Source organism: Zeus faber (genome assembly GCF_960531495.2).
Source record: "Zeus faber genome assembly, chromosome: 17".
Classification (NCBI taxonomy): domain Eukaryota; kingdom Metazoa; phylum Chordata; class Actinopteri; order Zeiformes; family Zeidae; genus Zeus; species Zeus faber.
The window spans coordinates 20459440-20477423 of NC_137204.1; the positions used below are offsets into that span (position 1 = coordinate 20459440).

Sequence of the window (17984 nt, forward strand, 5' to 3'; positions counted from 1 at the left end):
GCATTCGTGCCACATCTCATAATAAAACTTTAGCGCTCCGGCCACAGGTCTGGGGTCATACTAACACGTAAAGTGATGTAAGCAGCTTGGGTACGGGGCCCACAACAAGAGCCACACTGAATGTGGATTGCTCAACCGGTGTCTTATCTTATCTGGTGGTTATACTACAACCCTTCTACCTGCGACATATTGGAAATGGGATTAGTTGCCCTTGCAACATCACTCAAATCATTGCCAAGTAACAACCTCAAGGCCCAACAAGTTAGTTAATGTTTTAAAATCCTTGTAATCCCCCGGAGTTGATGTGTAATGTCTGTATGTGCAAATGGTGTTGGTAAGAAAGAGGACGTAAAGCAAGATTACTCATGACTGGTATTTTAATTTGATTCAATTAAATTCAATTTTACTCTAAGTTAGACTCTCTGGACATTGACGGCCTTGTATACTTACTAAGCTCAGGCCATGGCTCACTGGGGGGTCATTTGCTGCTTTGAGCACTATGCAAATGGATGGATGTACGCAACATGAACTTCAGTTGGTAATCAACTACCTGGGTAAAAATGACGCCACAGCCCTGCCCCTGGAGAAAATTCACAGCTCAGACTAAGGTTTATTTTACATTTTTATTTTCAAAATTGTATTCAGTTTGTCATAAAACATGTGAGTTTTATCATATATGCAATATAGCTCTGCATCTTATCGTGACAACATCTATCGAATAAAGGCACAAAATAAATATGAACAAAAATATGAGCAATGTGGTATAAAAAATAAAGTTTAAGGCTATACAGGTTTTAAGAGTTTTTGTTGCTTTTGAATTCAATCTTGAGGTGATCTTTTTTTTAATATTTATGAATGAAGAATTTTACAACCAAGTTTTATAACCAACCAGTCAATGAATTCAATATATGTTCAATATCTACCTAGCATAGTTTACAAGTACACAACCATTGCACAAATGACAAACTCCAATCGCCCTTTTCACACACACACACACACACACACACACACACACACACACACACACACACACACACACACACACACACACACCCATGCACACCCATGCACACCCATGCATACAGACAGACAGACAGATAGACACACATTTTGGCTGAATTTCTCTGCATTTAGATTGCAGAAGGTTTACAGGATGATTATTTTAAAATATACTACTACATTCTCTAATCTAAATAGTGACGGAGTATTTCTATTTATTGTCCAAGATATAAACCAGTTAATATTTGTACCGTTTCTATACTTAGGGTTGAGCTATTCTTCACATAAGATCTCATTGTGGACTGTCTACATCAACTGTATAACCTCTGACAAAAAATAAGCCTTAAATTAAATTACTCTGCAACTCTGAACTCGTTACATTGGTGGTGCGTTGTCAAATGTCGCCATCTGGTGTATATGGTCGTCAAACAACACCCCCCTTCACTTTGAAATCTCCTTGTATTCTATGCTGCTGTCCATTTCTACGATTTTCGTTGTTTCACTTTAAAAAAATATCCCTACGCATAAATTGGCCTCGAAGTTCAATTGGACCGGGAGCTCGTTCGTCCCGTTTGCAGCTCTTCTCCTCTGGACTTGCGCCGACCTGTCCACCTCAGAAGGATCTCTGTGCTCCTTTGACTCCCAACTCCGCCGGTACGAGCCGGCTTTAGCTGTGATTGTGATAAACTCCACCCGGTTGGACTACCACCAACAACAACAGTGTCATGTAATTCTTACAAAGTGTGCCAGTACATTTACAGTACTAATTTGCACATCTTATCATTATCTCATGCACATTTGGCCACGCCACACCGCCACCGGCTTGATCCGGTTTCCGAAATCTTTACAACTTTTAACGACACGTGTTGACTCCGGAGGTTTCCTGTGGGAAAATAGCGCGCGCCATGGAGTATTTGCCACCTTGGCACATATTTGTAACCCGAGACAGCTCCCAGTTTTACAAGCACACAGACACGTTGAAGATCAAAAACAAATGGTCGTTTGGTTTTCTCACTCACAACGCAAAAAAAACGATGTAAATTCGTTGTTTTTTTTGAGGAGAGCGCTGCAAAATAAGTCTCGTCGTTGTGATGTCACAAGTCTCAAATAGAGCGCGGCAGAGAAATCCAGTTGTGGAGACCCAAACATATTGGGGGGGAATTCTCCACATAGCTCAGCCCCTCGGCCTTCTCCGGCACTTACACACACATACACACCCAGGGGGCCACACAGGGCCAGCACTTTCACTATTTATCCAGGAATTGTCACGGTTATGATTACTATTGTTATTATCGTGGGGAAATTTTGCTGCGCGACCCCTCCCACAGTTTTCGAGCCGGATACACCGGCAACGCTTTGTCCCGGCGGGTGTGCTACGGCATGGTGGGAGGCGTCCAGGCCAGCGGTTCACCAAACATTCCCCTTTTTTTGCACCATAATATTGCCCGAGTGGTTTCCTACGGGGGGGTTAAAAATAAAGAAATCCAGTTTTCATGGAAACAGATGTAAACAAATCGGGGGAATTCCCCACATGGCCCCACACATAAGACACATTCATATGTACATGGACACAAAGGGCCTGCACACGTTTACAATTTCAACAGGAACTGTCTAGTTATCATTAGTAGTAGTACTAGTGGTGGTAGTAGAAGTACTACTACTACCACCACTAGTTGTAATATTAGTATTGCTATTAACCCTTTAATTTGTCAAACGGATCAGCTTTACTGCTCCTCGCTTGTCGAAAAACGCTTCCGGTTATTCCCCACTGCGGGAAGTAGGTACTCGGACCCAGCCACCGGGGGGCGACACTGACGCGTTTTTCTCTTTCCTTTTCCTCCAAAGGGGCTGTCGGGTTGCCCGCAGCAACCGGTTGAGCGAGCCAGCCACCAACAACCGAAACCCCGCGGAGACCGTGCAGCGGTCGCGCAGCGCTACGCCGGGCACCGCGGTGCGTTCGCCTGCGGAACTCCCCCGGGACAACTGAACGTGCTCGTGTGGAACGCGGCTCGTTCCGTGACGGACGTTCCATCGCCACCTATCAGAAACGCGCTCGGACGAGAAGCCGGCCAATCGCAGCTTAGGTTACAAGTCGGCGGGAGGGCGGGGCGGCGGCGGCGTGTCTTCCGGGGGCGGGGCGAGTCGGAGCAGTCGAAGGGGGAGGTCAAATCGACTGGCGCACCGTGCGCGGCGTGACACTGTTGACAGATTAAAGGTTAAATGGTTTGCTGGCGTCGTCGGCCGATAAAACAATGTCGGTGCACCGGCACTCGGGCCTGGTAACTATTTAATAGGTCCGCACCCGTTTTTTAATCAATTTCACGTGGTTATGATACACACTTTGCGTCGCTAGCTAACTCGGATGCAGCTAGCTTTAGCAATGCTCTAGGACGCGTGTTAGCGGATATCAATAGAAGTCATGGCGCTCTAGGAAGCCGGACACACCGCCGCGTCTATGTTTCCACGCACCGCGTGTCAGGGGACGCGTTAAGCCACATCACTTTTAAAGCTTCTCATCGTCGGCCTTGAGTTCTTGACGACATGTTCCAGTCCGTGCCCCGGCGGCCGCTCTGTGGGCTCAGCGCCAACGCAGCGAGGCTCCAGAGCTGCAGGGCTGTCAGGACCGCTGTTCCCACTCCAGGTGGCACCGTGTGGCCAGGCAGGGGCGTGGGCCTGCTGCTGTCGTGGCTCCACAGGGCAGGTGCTGCGGGCGTGCGCGAGGCTCCGGGGACTGGCCAAAAGAAAAGGCAAGGCTTGCTCTCCATATTCGCCGACCACTGCAGCTTCGTCACCGGCCAGAGGCTCCGACGCACGTTTCAGATCGGCGAGCTCTACTCCAACCTGTACTCTGAGAGAACCAGGTGGAGCCTGGTGGGCAGCATCTGGAGGAGGCTCCGGAGCAAGCACGCCCCGACCGGGAAGCTGGTGGCGGCCCTAGCTGGTGTGTTCATGTGGGACAGTGATAAGATCGAGGATGAAGAAATCCGCAGGTAGTGATTCTGTTTTCTTCATTGAACACCCATATCACCATGCATACTGTCAGTAACGTCACCAAGATTCACGGTGCATTATTTTGTCAAATACATAATACGAGTATGGTGCAGTGAAATTATAAAAGGGCACACTCCGTAGGCTGTGCAAAACATAGTTATAATAATATAATAAAAATTATATACAGCAATCAAGAAACAAGAGTAAAAAATACAAGGTAAAATGTATGTATATTAAGACGTGTGTATGTATGTATGTAAGTTTAATGTGTCAGTGGCTGTATTGCTTGTATCCATGTCAAGGTGTGGACTGGAGCTGCAAGCAATGGACTCTGGAAATAGGCTGGGCACATCGTCAGTGAAGGCCACAGGCCAAGTGGATTCTGGCTGGGAAGTTGTAATAGAGAAGAAGGACTTTAAAGTGTGGAAAAGGCCGATCGTCGGCAGCCACCTGTATGAATATAGAGGTCAGCCAAAGTACAGTAGAGTTGCCAATGTGAATGTACCCTTGTACACACAGCGAATGGAATCTGAGTTATCTACATGCTTGAGTGCACAATATAGCAGGAACTCTTACCATGTTGGAGTTTTCATACAATTATATGTCAATGTCGCTTATATCTTTTCATATTTTCTTTTAATCTTTCCACAGTGTTGGGCTCATATATTGATGTCACCCCAAGACAGTTCTTCAATGTCCAGGTAAAATATGGAAAGTCTTAAGTTTATGAATCTTAAAATATATCTTGCTGAATTATGTAATATAATGACTAATTAATGATTTAAGTGACCGTGTGTACATTTCTAATTCTAACGGCTGTATTCGTTGAGCCTTTTCCCCCACACTTGTTGCCTAACTACTCTTACCCAACAGAAATGTTTGTTGTTCGCGCCCTTTAGATGCTTGCACACGAGTGCTATATTAAGCATCTGCTATCCTTAACCTCTGCGTTTTACCTTTCCCCCAGTTGGATACAGAGTACAGAAAGAAATGGGATGCTCTGGTTATTAAACTTGAGGTGGTAGACAGAGATGCCAATACAGGCTCGGAAGTTGTGCACTGGGCCACACATTTCCCGGTGAGTATCTCTTGCTATCACAGTCCAACAGAGGGAGGAAGTTGTCTCTATTCCGTTATACAACATGTTTACATACTGTATAGTACCATGACCTTATTTTGTCATGTACACAAAATATGGGAGATCATGCCCGGCTGTTGGGCCAAGTGTAACCAATCGCATCATTCACTCAGTATTTTCTATGAAACACTTAAAAAGTATGTTTTTATTTTACTCTTCTTGCTTCTCCCACATCACAGTATCCAATGTACTCCAGAGACTATGTGTATGTGCGCCGATATGATGTTGACATGAAAAACAACCTGATGGTTTTGATTTCTAAGTGAGTGTTCTAAATTATTGCATTTATTCAGTAAATATTATGTGTTGACGGCATTTCTGCACATCGCATTTAGTTTTTCCAGCTGTCTAATTTTCCCATTTACATTTTTTGTACAGGGCTGTACAGCATCCTCGAGTCCCAGAGAGTCAGGAGTTTGTGAGAGTTCATTCCTACAAGTCAAAAATGGTCATCCGTCCTCACAAGTCCTTTGATGAGGTTGGTAAATGTGTTAAACTCACACAACTTGGTACTTGAATTAAAATAAAAAAATGCCGATGCATCATAACTTCAGCAACCCTAGTTAGTTAGTAAAATTATTACTAGTACTTTGTTAACTGCATCACATAATTGCATAGGTCCCGTGAATGGGACCTTCTTAACTAAAACATGTGGTTAAAGTAGTAACAAGGTGTGACATAATTCCAGAACTATATCACTTGCAGTATGAATAAGTGTTTTGGCCTGTTTTAAGAAAGCTGTGTACAGGAACCAGAGGACGGGCAAAAGTGGGTGCATGGGTTACAAGGGGATTTTCTGTGCTCTGCCAAGGGGCCTGGATCCAAAGCCGTCTTCTAAGCTGTTTTGCCATGATCGCAGTGTTTAACCTTCTGTGTGTTTTGTTGTGTGTTTCTTCGTTGCATTGGCAAACTAATACTTGAAGGGCAAATAATTGCCATTTGGTTGCGCGTGTGCTCTGGTGCTGTTGTGTTCTGACCTTGTGTGTTTTCTCTTCAGAATGGATTTGATTACTTGCTGACTTACAGCGATGACCCTCAAACTGTCTTTCCCCGTTACTGCGTTAGCTGGATGGTGTCAAGTGGTGAGTTATTTTTCTGAGACTTTATCTATTTTACACCCATCTGATCAGCTGCCTTACAATTGGTCCTTTCTGAACAAGAGCATTAACCATTAACCAATTGGCCTCTATTATTTCATATACTGACCGTATATGGATATTGACTAAACTAAAAGCCCAACAGGCAAAATCAACACAGGAGGGTGACTGATAACAAAAGTAGGCACGATGCTTTTTATCCAACAAAAAAAAGTTGAACCATTTCCACAGTAAACACAGTTTGTTTTATCTTGCAGTAGGTTATTGCAGTCTACTCCCAGTTCTCCCTGTGCCATTGCAGACCTGCCAACCCGCACGCATTTTAAAACAATACCGTACATTTATTCTGTATTTAAAAGACATCCCTCGGATTGGAGAAGATGCTACGACCTTGTGCTTGTGGTTCTTTAACCCCTAGCCTCCCTCTCCTCTCACTCAACATCCATCCACAGTGGTACTTTATTATTCACCGCGGCGTAGCACTAGATTGCCGGTCAGTGTCGGATATATCCTATTCTGTGGCCGTCAAATTTACACACCCAATACTGTGCTCCTGTACTGTACTGGTGAATATGCTCCGATACTCAAACCCGATACCAACGTAATGTTGCGTAGTTGGTGCTCAAAAAAGAGAGCGGTAGAAAGAAAAGTCAGCTGGAGGTACTTCAGGGTAAACAAAGAAGATTAGATCAATTATTTATTTATCGCCTGACAGAATTCCAAATTTGTGCAGACTGCGTATTTATCGTTGTCGCAGCAGAGCGTCTGCTCTGGTTGTTCATAGTGCACAGGCTCTACATACAAATTACAAACAAGTATGTACATGTACAAGGTTGGGTCCATATCAAATTCTTTTCTATTATGAATAGGAGCGAATTAGGGCTGGGCAATACAAACTCAGCCACAACATTAAAACCACCTCCCTAATATGATGTAAGTCCTCCTCGTGCCGCCAAAACAGCTCTGACCCGTCAAGGCATGGACTCCACAAGACCTCTGAAGGTGTCCTGTGGTATCTGGCACCAAGACGTTAGCAGCAGATCCCTTAAGTCCTGGAAGTTGTGGGGTGGGGCCCCATGGATCAGGGTTTTTGTTGCAGCACATCCCACAGATGCTCCATCGGATTGAGATCTGGGGAAATTGGAGGCCAAGGCAAGGCCTTTACTTGGTCTGCAACAATGTTTAAGTAGATGGTACGTGTCAAAGTAACATCCACATGAATGCCAAGACCCAAGGTTTCCCTGCAGAACATTGCCTCTGCCGGCTTGTCTTCTTCCCATAGTGCATCCTGGTGACATCTCATCAGACCAGGCCACCTCTTCCATTGCTCCATGGTCCAGTTCTGACACTCACATGCCAGGTGTGGGCATTTTCTGCAGTGGACCGGGGTCGGCATGGGCACTCTGACCAGTCTGCGGCCATGCAGCCCCATACACAGCAAGCTGTAATGAACTGTGTGTTCTGACACCTTTCTATCATAGCAGCATTAACTTTTACACCAATTTGTGCTACAGTAGCTCTTCTGTGGGATCTGACGAGCCATGGGCGCCCATGACCCTGTCGACGGTTCACCAGTTGTCCTTACTTGGACCACTTTTGGTAGGTACTAACCACTGCATACCGGGAACACCCCACAAGACCTTCCGTTTTGGAGATGCTCTGACCCAGTCATCTAGCCATCACAAGTTGGTCCTTGTCCAATTTGCTCAGATCCTTACGCTTGTCCATTTTTCCTGCTTCCAACACATCAACTTCAAATCTGACTGTTCACTTGCTGCCTAATATATCCCACCGCTTGACAGGTGTCATTGGAACGTGATGAGCAATGTTATTCACTTCACCTGTCAGTGGTTTTAATGTTGTGCCTGATCGGTGTATATTGGTATAATATTGATACCATGATACAAGACTATATATTGTCTGGGATTTTTCTTTATAGTGATATAGTTAAATGTTGAATTTTCCCCGGGGATTTATAAAGTGTTTTTAAGCGAATCTTAAAAAAAACTGGATGAAATCTAAACTAGGTATTTATTTGCTGGTTGTATCAAGTCTCTGCACACTGTTTGGTCCACATTCTTAAAATAACACGCTTGATAACAAAGCATTTCTTTCTTCCTGTGTGCCAGGGATGCCCGACTTCCTGGACAAGCTCCACGCCGCCGCCTTGAAGGCCACAAACCAGGAGGTCGGGATCCAGGACTACACAGGCGTCCTAAAGCCAAACGACGCCAACCGCCAGCCCAGCCAGGACCGCCACACGGGGGACAACACGCGCACTGGAAGCTCTGGGCAGATATACGCCTGACCTGGAGGCCACGGTGGAAGAGGGGAGCGGTAGTTTGAAAACGCTGCACTTGACCTGCAACTAACCTATTGGCGACAGGTGAACAAATACGTTTGTGTTAAACGGGGAAATCGAATGGAAGGCGATCCACGGTGTCGATGTGTCCTTCCGTAGGCATGTCTCTAGTGTTCCGTAAGTTGTCAAGAAATCAATGGGCCGCCTTGATCCGGTTATTTTGCCTGGTATCGGGCGGTTCTGCCAGAAGTCAACCGGACTTCCCACCTCCGCACTATTTTTTGCTTAGCCAACCGACGTCCTGAGAGGGGAAAGGGTGTTCCATGGACTAGAACTTGATGAAAATTCCCCCTTATTGTTGAGACGCTGTTGCCAAAGCACTGTTTGTTTCATTATCTTTGTTTCCTTCCTTGTAGCATCAGCACCGCACCGTTTAACCGTTTCATCTTCAGGGCGGGGGATACATTTGTGGATAGCAGTTACAACACTGGCCGCCTTTCAGTTGAGATTTTTTATTTGCTTATTGGAAGATCACCGTTTGAGTAAGCAACACTTCATGAACGACAGCTTATTTGACAGTTGGCCTAAATAATAAGTGTGGATGAACAGTCCTCACTAAAAACAAAAAACCCAGATCAACATGCAAACAATTATCTTCAAGGGATGGGCTTTATTTTGGGCTTTAAATTTAAATGTATTCAGTACAACAAGTAAGCTTGATCGAGGAGGTTTGTCCAATTCAAGGAGCTCAGCATTTTAGGGCGACCATTTCCCTGCTCATATTCTAGGGATGGAAGTTTCCTCCGCCTGGGTTTCTCCGTCCTACCGTTTCTGTGTGATCATTTAAAAACTTGCAGGATTCAACAAACGGCCTTCTAAAGATGACCAGTCCTTCACAGTTTGGGGCATAGTGACTTATGACAACCACATAATCCTCAGATGCAATGGTACTAATGCTCCCATCTTTTATATAGTATATATTTAACACCCATGTCCTCAACAATCCTAGACCCTTGGTAGATAAACTGACAGCGCTTGTGCCGCGTCACAGTCGTATTTAATGAGTTGTCACACTTAGCAAATGGAAGATTCCTTCGAGCTAAGAAGTTAATATAATACAAGTTTCATAACACACGGCACTGTCATTTGCAACACTGACGTTTTATTTAATTCTTATGACCTGTTGGTGTGCTAGTACGACTTGAGTAGTGCAGCTGTCCTTGCTCTTACAAGTAAGACATGTTTTTGTGACATTTCTCTCCTGCAGAAGTGTTTTTATAATTGTTTTCTTTCTCGTTTGTTTTTGTTATACCAATATTTCTGTTGTAAGTGTTATGTCCTTCTGAAACTGCTTAGGCCCAATCATCGTCGTTACTATTATACCTAAAAAGAAAATATCTGTTTTGGGGGGGGTGTAATGATTGTACTAAAAATACCACGCGTGCTGTCAGATAGGACGCAGCATAATTCATGTCATAACTGTTTACAGTCTGATGAGCTGCCACAGACATCCTGCACCTGTTTGTAACCCCTAAAACATGTTATTGTACTAAAGAAATATTTTCAATTTGTTGTAGATGTAGAGCTGAATAGACTTCGGTAAATACTTTCCATTGGAAGTCTGTATAATAGTGTGTTCATACAATGGTCCATTTTTGTGAAGCAAAGATCCCACAGGTAAATAATATATCCCTGTTATGTTCAAGACAGGTAGACCTCATTTTGTCTCAAGTTAATTTTGTGTTTTAAAATAACCCTGTCTGCAGTGTGAGATGATTTATTATTAATTTTTTTTATATTACACGTATGGGGCTGAGAGGGAGAAGATAAAATATTTGTCATTGTTTGACCGTTTCCCCGGGTTGGTCAAATGTAGAGCCATGGAACAGATGAATTTTGATGTATGGAACAGATGAATTGAACCATATGCTATGAGTGAGAATGTTCAGCTTGAGATTGTAAACACGTTTGTGTGTGTGTGCACTCACACTTAGTCCAAACTGGTGTTGTCATTGGAGTTTTTCCTTCCTGCAAGCAGATTAACATTTTGTTGTGATGACTAAATGTTCAGGCTTTTAGGAATTGTGTAATAACATTGTATAGAAACTGGAGAATTATATGACCTGGTTCACCTGTAATCCTGTGATTTGCAGAAGTAGAACAACTAATCGGTTCAAATAAAGTGATTTCAGCTGTATTTCTGTTGTCCAGTCAGTGATTTTACTGGACTTTGGGTTCTGAGCATATTGTCACAACGCTGATCAGACAAAAACAGTGGGTCTCATGCTTTCAGCCATGGCTGCTGGCAACTTTTTGGGGTCGTTTCCGACATAACCTAAATGATCTCTGAAGAATAAATCCCTTACTCTGAGTAAACAGTTGGTGAAGGACTGCAAGTATTCAATATCCATCAAAGATATATACGATCAATTTCTGGCACCACTGTTTATATTCTGCCCTCAGCTCAGTCTGTCAAAATGTCCTTTGACTTTTTTATTCAGTGTATTTTACTATTTTTCCAAGGCAGAGTAAGTTGAGCTACAACATGTCGGCCAAGGCCGACACCATCAAGTTCACAATCGATTTTGTTTCTTTTGCCCGCCAGCTCAAAGGGAAGTTAACGAATGACAGTAACTTTAATAACATTGCTGAAATGATCTACCTTGGATAGTTGCATCCTGATAACGTGCTTTAAATTAAGCATGTGATCATATTCTCACAGCCACTGGATGAACCGAGTGGCTCCACGAGGGACGGCAGGGATACTGTGACGTTAATCTGAAGAAAAAAACAAACAAGGGCAACAAGTTTTTCCATAAAGCAGAGACTCATTTGTGGTGGTGTGTGTTGTCTCACTGTAATTCAGATTTTTATTCTTAATTTTTCAGTTACACTAGTTAAAAAATGATTGAGATGAAGAAAAAAAAAAATCACCTTTAAATCATTTTTCCCCAATTACATTAGGCGACTGACTCGCCAAGTTAGGACTTACTCATATCTTGCAATAAAAATCTTCTTCGAATCCAGAGACAAAATTGTATCAAATGGTTTTTGTGACTGAATGCCCATTGAGGGTCCTTGTTATGAAAGTTGTTGAGACTCACCGATTTAGAGGATAGCCTTGTTTATGACGCAGTTATGGCTTTACTGTTCAAGTTCAAATGGTATTTCCATCTGTGCTGCACCGGGAGGTGTTTTTTCTTCTCACCACAATTGTACACAGTGTTTATCTGAGTCACCCTAGCCATTGTGTCAGCTCAACCAGTCTGGCCGGTCTCCGTTGACCTCTCCCATCAACAATGCGTTTCCGTCCGCAGAACTGCTGCCCGCTGGATGTGTTTTGTTTTTTCGCACCGTTCTGAGTAAACTCTAGAGTGTGTTGTGCGTGAAAATCCCAGGAGATCAGCAGTTACAGAAATACTCAAACCAGCCTGCCTGGCACCAATGATCAAACCACGATCAAAAACACTGAAGTCATATTTTTTCCTCATTCTGATGGTGGATGTGAAAATTAATTGAAGCTGCTGACCCGCATTATTTTATGCATTGCACTGCTGCCACACAATTGGCCGATTACATAATTGCATGAATAAGTAGGTGTGCAGGTGGTGTTCCTAATGAAGTTATCTGTGAGTATATTGTTGCATGCTTTAGGTTTCTATTTCTTATCCAGTGTGTTGTTACATGTGTGTGAATTTGTCCGTGTGCAAACTTCACTAATTTGTCAACGGGTTTCTGAAGTTTTTCCCAGCAAAGCCAGCCCTGTCTCCCAAAAAACAAGAATAAGATAACTATACAAATGTTAAATAAAGTGAGGAAAACTGGTGCAAAGGCCACCTATCCTGGAAATACCGCCCAAAAAAACATTTTATAAGCTGAATCTCAAATAGAAATCAAAAGCACATGGCTTTTTGCTGTATGTGTAGTTTTTCAAACTCATCCTATCTATGTAGAACGGTCCGTTCAGAAATCTTGCAATGTATAAAAGTAAATAGACTTTAATCTCAGTAATCGAACCCCCTACTTTGTAGTAACACAAAGTAATACAGTAATGCAGCCCTATATATAATTAATTTAACAAAATTTAACAATTAAATAAGAATTTCCCACCTCCATTTTCAGGTTAGGCTTAGGGTCACCTTGTAATTGAACGTTAATTAGTGCATTTCTACAGTAAATGCAGACGACGAGCGTGGTCGCATATAAGGCGCAGCGATTAATGTATGAGAGGCGGGACTTATAAGCCTTTATAATATTTAACTCAATATAACATCAGAAGTCTATAAGTATTTCCTACCTACATTTTCTGGTTTAGAGTTTGGGTCACCCTGTAATTTGATGTTAATTAATGCATTTCTACAGTAATGGCAGACGGGGCGTGGTCTGGTATATACAGTAAGGGGAGGGCTGGATGTATGAGAGGCGGACGGTCGATGGGCCTGGGATAACAAATGACCTTAAAGGAACATTAAACGAGAAGAAAGGTTCTTTTCAACCTGGAGATAGATCACAGGCAAAAAAGAAACAATATGATTAATAATAATAATAATAGTAATAATAATAATAAAAATAAAGAAAAACAGCAAAACACAAGGCTATAGCGCCTAAAGAAGGAGAGTGTTTCAGGGAGAACAGATAAGAGGTGCTTGGTAAGGACTTAATACCCGCCGGTGTTTATATCAAGCCACAATCTCTAAACACTATTTATATCAACATTTGACAAATGCGACTTAGGAGAGGGGGGGAGGGGGCATGCAACGTCAGAGATCCTATCATTGACTGAGGTCGTAGGTTTTCAAGGTTGTGTCGTTACGGGAGGGAGATGAATAAGACTCGTCCGGCTGCTCCGGATAATATTCGCTCGGATGATCTGTGTCCACGTGTTGTGAACGTCGAACCAATGTCCAAGTTGCATTTATTATTATTTTTTTATAAAATAGTGATGTACGACGCTCAACCCTCACATTTTTTTTGGGGGGGGTAATGCAATTGCTCTCCCGAAGACCTCAGTGGGGTCAACACCTTGTGGTTCACCACGGGGTTCAGTGCTCCCACTGATGCTGCTCACACTCTGCAGCCATCACTGTCGTAGTAGCCGCCCATTTCATATATACTGTGTATATATATATATATATATATATATGAATGCAGAGGAAACAAAAGCAAAAAGTCCAACAACATCTCACCAAAACAGCCAGAACACCGGAGGGGAGCGGAGCAGCTCAAATACCCAGACGCCATCTTTAACCGACTGTTGAATGTCAGTGGAGGCTGACTCTACCGAGCGAGCCCGTCGGACCGCGTGCGTGCGGGTCGGTCCGTCCTTCAGATTCACCTCGAAGGGGGTGATCTTGCCGCGCAGTGAAATAATTGGGAAAAACCGCATCGACGCATCGAGCAGCTTCATGAGGAGCGCACCACAACTACAAAAAAGGGAGAATAAACAATTTATCTTCCGACACGCGTCGCATTACAACTTTGAGACGCCGTGTGGGAAATGTAGTGATTCTTTATGAGGCGTACAAACTGTATGACATCATCCATACTGCAACTGCTCGTTTTAAGGTCTTGGTGCAGTTTAGTGGTGTTTGTGTGTTTTTGCACTTCGGCGTTCAATCATTGGCCAAAGAAAAAATGAATGTCTGATACATACGGCATGAAGGGTTCATTATGGGATACTCTCCGTCTGCCTTGTTTGGAATGTGATTTCCCTAAACCTCCCTGCGCTCCACGTTCATGTTTCCAAATTAATTGTATTTAAGACCATGACGTATTTCTCGAAAACTCTGTCGATGACCTTCTGTTTTGCATACTCTTACTTTTAACTCAAATTTTGCCTCAGAGATCCTTATTTTCTGATTAATAATGAATTGTTTCTGTCATTTGAATGAATTTCTCCTTTATTGAAATGAAAACACATAAGCACACAAATCTACTGAAAAAAGAATCTGGTGCTCATTGTAAGACGGCGAAACGGACGTCTTAAAATATTCCTATTCAGTGAAGAGAAAACACAGGAAGCTTGGAAAATGTTTAATACAAAACCATTGGAGATATACATTTAAAGTGGATAACTGCTTTTTTAAAGATGTGACCCCCCCACATCACATGGCACCAATCATCCGAATAAAGGGATCGGCGGCCAAGCCCGACACACACGCCGGACGCCGCTGGTTCTGACAAAGGAAAGCTCGGCCCGGATATTTCCCGGGGAATAGCGAGGATATCATGAATAATAACTTCATCTCCAAAACAGTTGCACCTTCCACTTCAGGTTGAAAACCAATTTGTCCAGGCGTGCGGTACTCGATGAAATATCTTCTTCCAGCGGTCATTTTGACCCCTCCCCAGAGATCCTGCACAGATCTTCCATGAAAGTACATTTGCCATTTTGACTGAAAAGACCGAATTGATTCAACTGAAATGAATGAAGCTTGAATTATCCAATATATATTTTGAGTAACTCTAAGAGCAGGGATATATTTGAAGAACGACACGGACTCCATTTTCAATACGACGGATGCAGTAGAATATTTTTTCTTGAAGCATAAACCACATGTCACTGATTGTCACTCACAGCCGTGGTCATTTAATGTACATTGTTATAACATTTGACCTCTGCTAACTGATATTAACACCCAAACATACAAAAAACAAAAACAGAAAGCATTTAAATACATCTCCAAATCAGCCACTTGACAAAGTGGTTATTTGTACAAACACCCGTAAACAACCTCAATCATTCGTTTTTTTCCACTCATATTATTACAAATCCTGTTGTTTTTATTGAACTCCTTCTCAAAGGTTGTCGTACATCTTCAACCAGCTTCACGTGAATTAAATTCAGTGCATGGAAAATATTCAGTGACGTATCGGCTAAATGTTAGAAAAATGAACATTTTTAGAAAATATCGAAAGTTACCTTGGCTCGTGTCGGTTGTGGCCAACGTCGCCCTCCTTTCTAAAAAAATAAAATTTCAGCTTTTGTGATCTGTCGACGCCGATAAATGAATAAGTGTCGGGATGAAAACGACTCTTAAACTTGAAGAGCGTAAACGAGCGTGTTGCCGCAGAAGACGAGTGCTCGCAAGCCTCCAAGGTGCTTGGCTCAACCATGGACGGAGGAGACGCTGCATGGTTAGATCAAGCACAATGGAGTCCTGGGCGAAGGCGTTTCGGGGGGGGAAAAGCGTAGTAGCGAGGGGAAGGAGAGCTGCTGTAAAGTTGCAAAAGCGACGGATCTCCTTTTCTTGAAAGTCACTCGATCTTTTAACGATTCGGCAAAAAAAACAAAAAAAAAAACACGAAAAAAGCCCAAACATTGAACAGAAAGTCTGCATGGCAGGCTCCGGGCACCGGCCAGCGGCTGAGGCGGAGGTCCATAGGTGTGAAGGAGGGGTTCCAGGTTTGAGAAGTGATGAACTAAAATGGCACCGCCGCTAAGATAAGGGGAAGTGTTTCGTAATACAGTCGGGCGCGATGAACGTCTGCAAAAATCTGAACCAGAAAAAAAAGGAAGAAATTGTCATAGGTCACACTGCGGAAAAAATGGGCACCACCCTTCCTGCGCATAAAAATGCGTCAAACCCCGCCCTCCCACCGCCGCGCCTTAGCGTACACGACGCCGATGTACTAAAAAAAAAAAAAAAAAAAAAAGGTTGTGGCGGCGATCCAGACGCTAAATATCACAAATTTTGGTGAGCTGAAGATCGGGGCTTCGGCGACTGAATGAAATTAGCGCCGAATCGGCGTTTTGGACTTTCCGAGCGATCAATGGAAACAGAGTTTGGGGACTCGCAGCCTCTCATACAGAACGCTCATTTACTAATTGGATAATTTGGCAGCAGTGACAGGAAAACGAGGCTTTGTACGCTTCCTCGTCCCCCGTCTTTTAGACGTAGACGCATCATGAGCGAGACGTGAGCGGTCCTGACATTTACCTTCTAACCACGTTAATGGTCCCTGGACGACGATGTCAAGAGTCACGACACCATCAGCTAAGAGGCCTTTCGCAGGAATCCTCCCAAAAGGACGGACAAATCGCATTATCTCCGTTCTTTGACAAACGTCCCGAGGGACATTTTAGTCAAATCTGAATCTGATGCGATAATCAATTTATGGCTAAACCACTCTGAGTGATAGGATTAAATAAGGATTCAGACGGGCCCGCAGCGAAATGAGATTTAGGTGCGGCGTGCGGGATTTATGGGACGGTGTGGAGTAAAAAATGGTGGATTTTTTTAGTGAGATTTTTTTTCTTTTCTTTTTTCTTTTCCGAGAGGATGCAATGGAGGCGACGGGATGAATGCGATGAATTTTACCCGTGGACGCTCTCCTCTTCTCATCTTTTTCTTCGGTAACCGTTTCCCCGCTTCTCCTCGATCTCCGGGGCGAGCGTCGAAACTGGGCGTTTGAAACTCCCAAATGATTTCGGTCGGGAAACTTTCGAAATTAGGGACGATTCTACGCCCGCATCACCTGAACGGTGCTTAAAACATTTTTTTTGACTTTCCTGCGTAATTGTGACAAAAGAACAACAACTTTTGAACAACACAGTGGTTTGGTTAAGGACACATCCACAGAAAACAAATTAAAAACACATCATATCGATGCACAAACACAAATTATGATCGTACCTTCTTCCGTAACCTGAATTCCGACCGAAATCACAATCGAGTCACTTCAGTGCATTTGTCGTTCCTGGGACGCCCACCCTCCCAGACCCCCTGCCTCTCAGCCCCCCAGCCTCCCAGTCTCCCAGACCCCCAGACCCCCTGGGAGGCTGGGGGGCTCCCAGCCTCCCAGTGCGGAAGCTGTGGGCCGGGCGTGCAGGAGGAGCGGGCTGGAGGTCGGGGTGCATGGAGGTCGGCTGGATGGAGGTCGGCTGGATGGAGGGTCGGCCGGATGGAGGGTCTGGATGGAGGTCGGCCGGGTGGAGGGTCCGGGGCTCCGCCGGCTTGCTCTCCCGGAGAAGGACGGCATCTCCTCCATCGCCTCCCGTCCCCTGCTCCCCGTCTCTCTGCCTCGAGTCAGGAGGGGTGTGAGCTCTTCTCTTGGGATGGGGTGGAACGTAAAGAGGGACCGGGAGAGGGTGGGATTGACTCTTGAGTTGATGGAGTTTTGGGGGGGCCGGGTTCCGCATTTCATAAATATTAATACTACAGACCCCCCCCCCCCCCCCCCCTCCACCCCCAACAAGCCCCTCCCTTTCTCAAAAGGGGCAGATTCTTTAATTTCGTTAGAAGGAGAAGTGCTTTATTCACTTAATGGCTTTTATTAGTGCCCGGTCTTCAACTCTTTCATTAGCTAAAGTGCTGCTATAATTTACAGGGGGGGAGGAGGGGGCGGGCGGGGGTGTCTGCAGAACGCCGGTCCTGCTGTCGCTGGACATGCATGCACTACTTTAAATCACTGCAGCCTTTCCTCAAAGTGGACATTTTTCCCCCCGAAAAAGAGG

General features: G+C 44.1%; 1 protein-coding gene across 1 annotated transcript; it reads left to right on the forward strand.

Moving 5' to 3' along the window:
- Positions 1 to 3141: 3141 nt before the first annotated feature.
- On the forward strand, positions 3142 to 10724 carry stard7 (StAR related lipid transfer domain containing 7). Its single transcript, XM_080017313.1, has 8 exons — positions 3142 to 3989; positions 4293 to 4456; positions 4642 to 4691; positions 4958 to 5068; positions 5308 to 5390; positions 5507 to 5606; positions 6126 to 6210; positions 8355 to 10724. The coding sequence occupies exons 1-8, from the start codon at positions 3541 to 3543 to the stop codon at positions 8531 to 8533; spliced, it is 1221 nt and encodes a 406-aa protein (XP_079873439.1). The 5' UTR covers positions 3142 to 3540; the 3' UTR covers positions 8534 to 10724.
- The last annotated feature ends 7260 nt before the right edge of the window (positions 10725 to 17984 follow it).

Bases quoted from the DNA above. Each gene is read 5' to 3' on its own strand.
- stard7 (XM_080017313.1), top strand. From the start codon at position 3,541: ATGTTCCAGTCCGTGCCCCGGCGGCCGCTCTGTGGGCTCAGCGCCAAC. The intron at 4,457-4,641 runs GTCAGCCAAAGT...ATCTTTCCACAG, and splicing joins CCACCTGTATGAATATAGAG to TGTTGGGCTCATATATTGAT. The intron at 4,692-4,957 runs GTAAAATATGGA...CCTTTCCCCCAG, and splicing joins GACAGTTCTTCAATGTCCAG to TTGGATACAGAGTACAGAAA.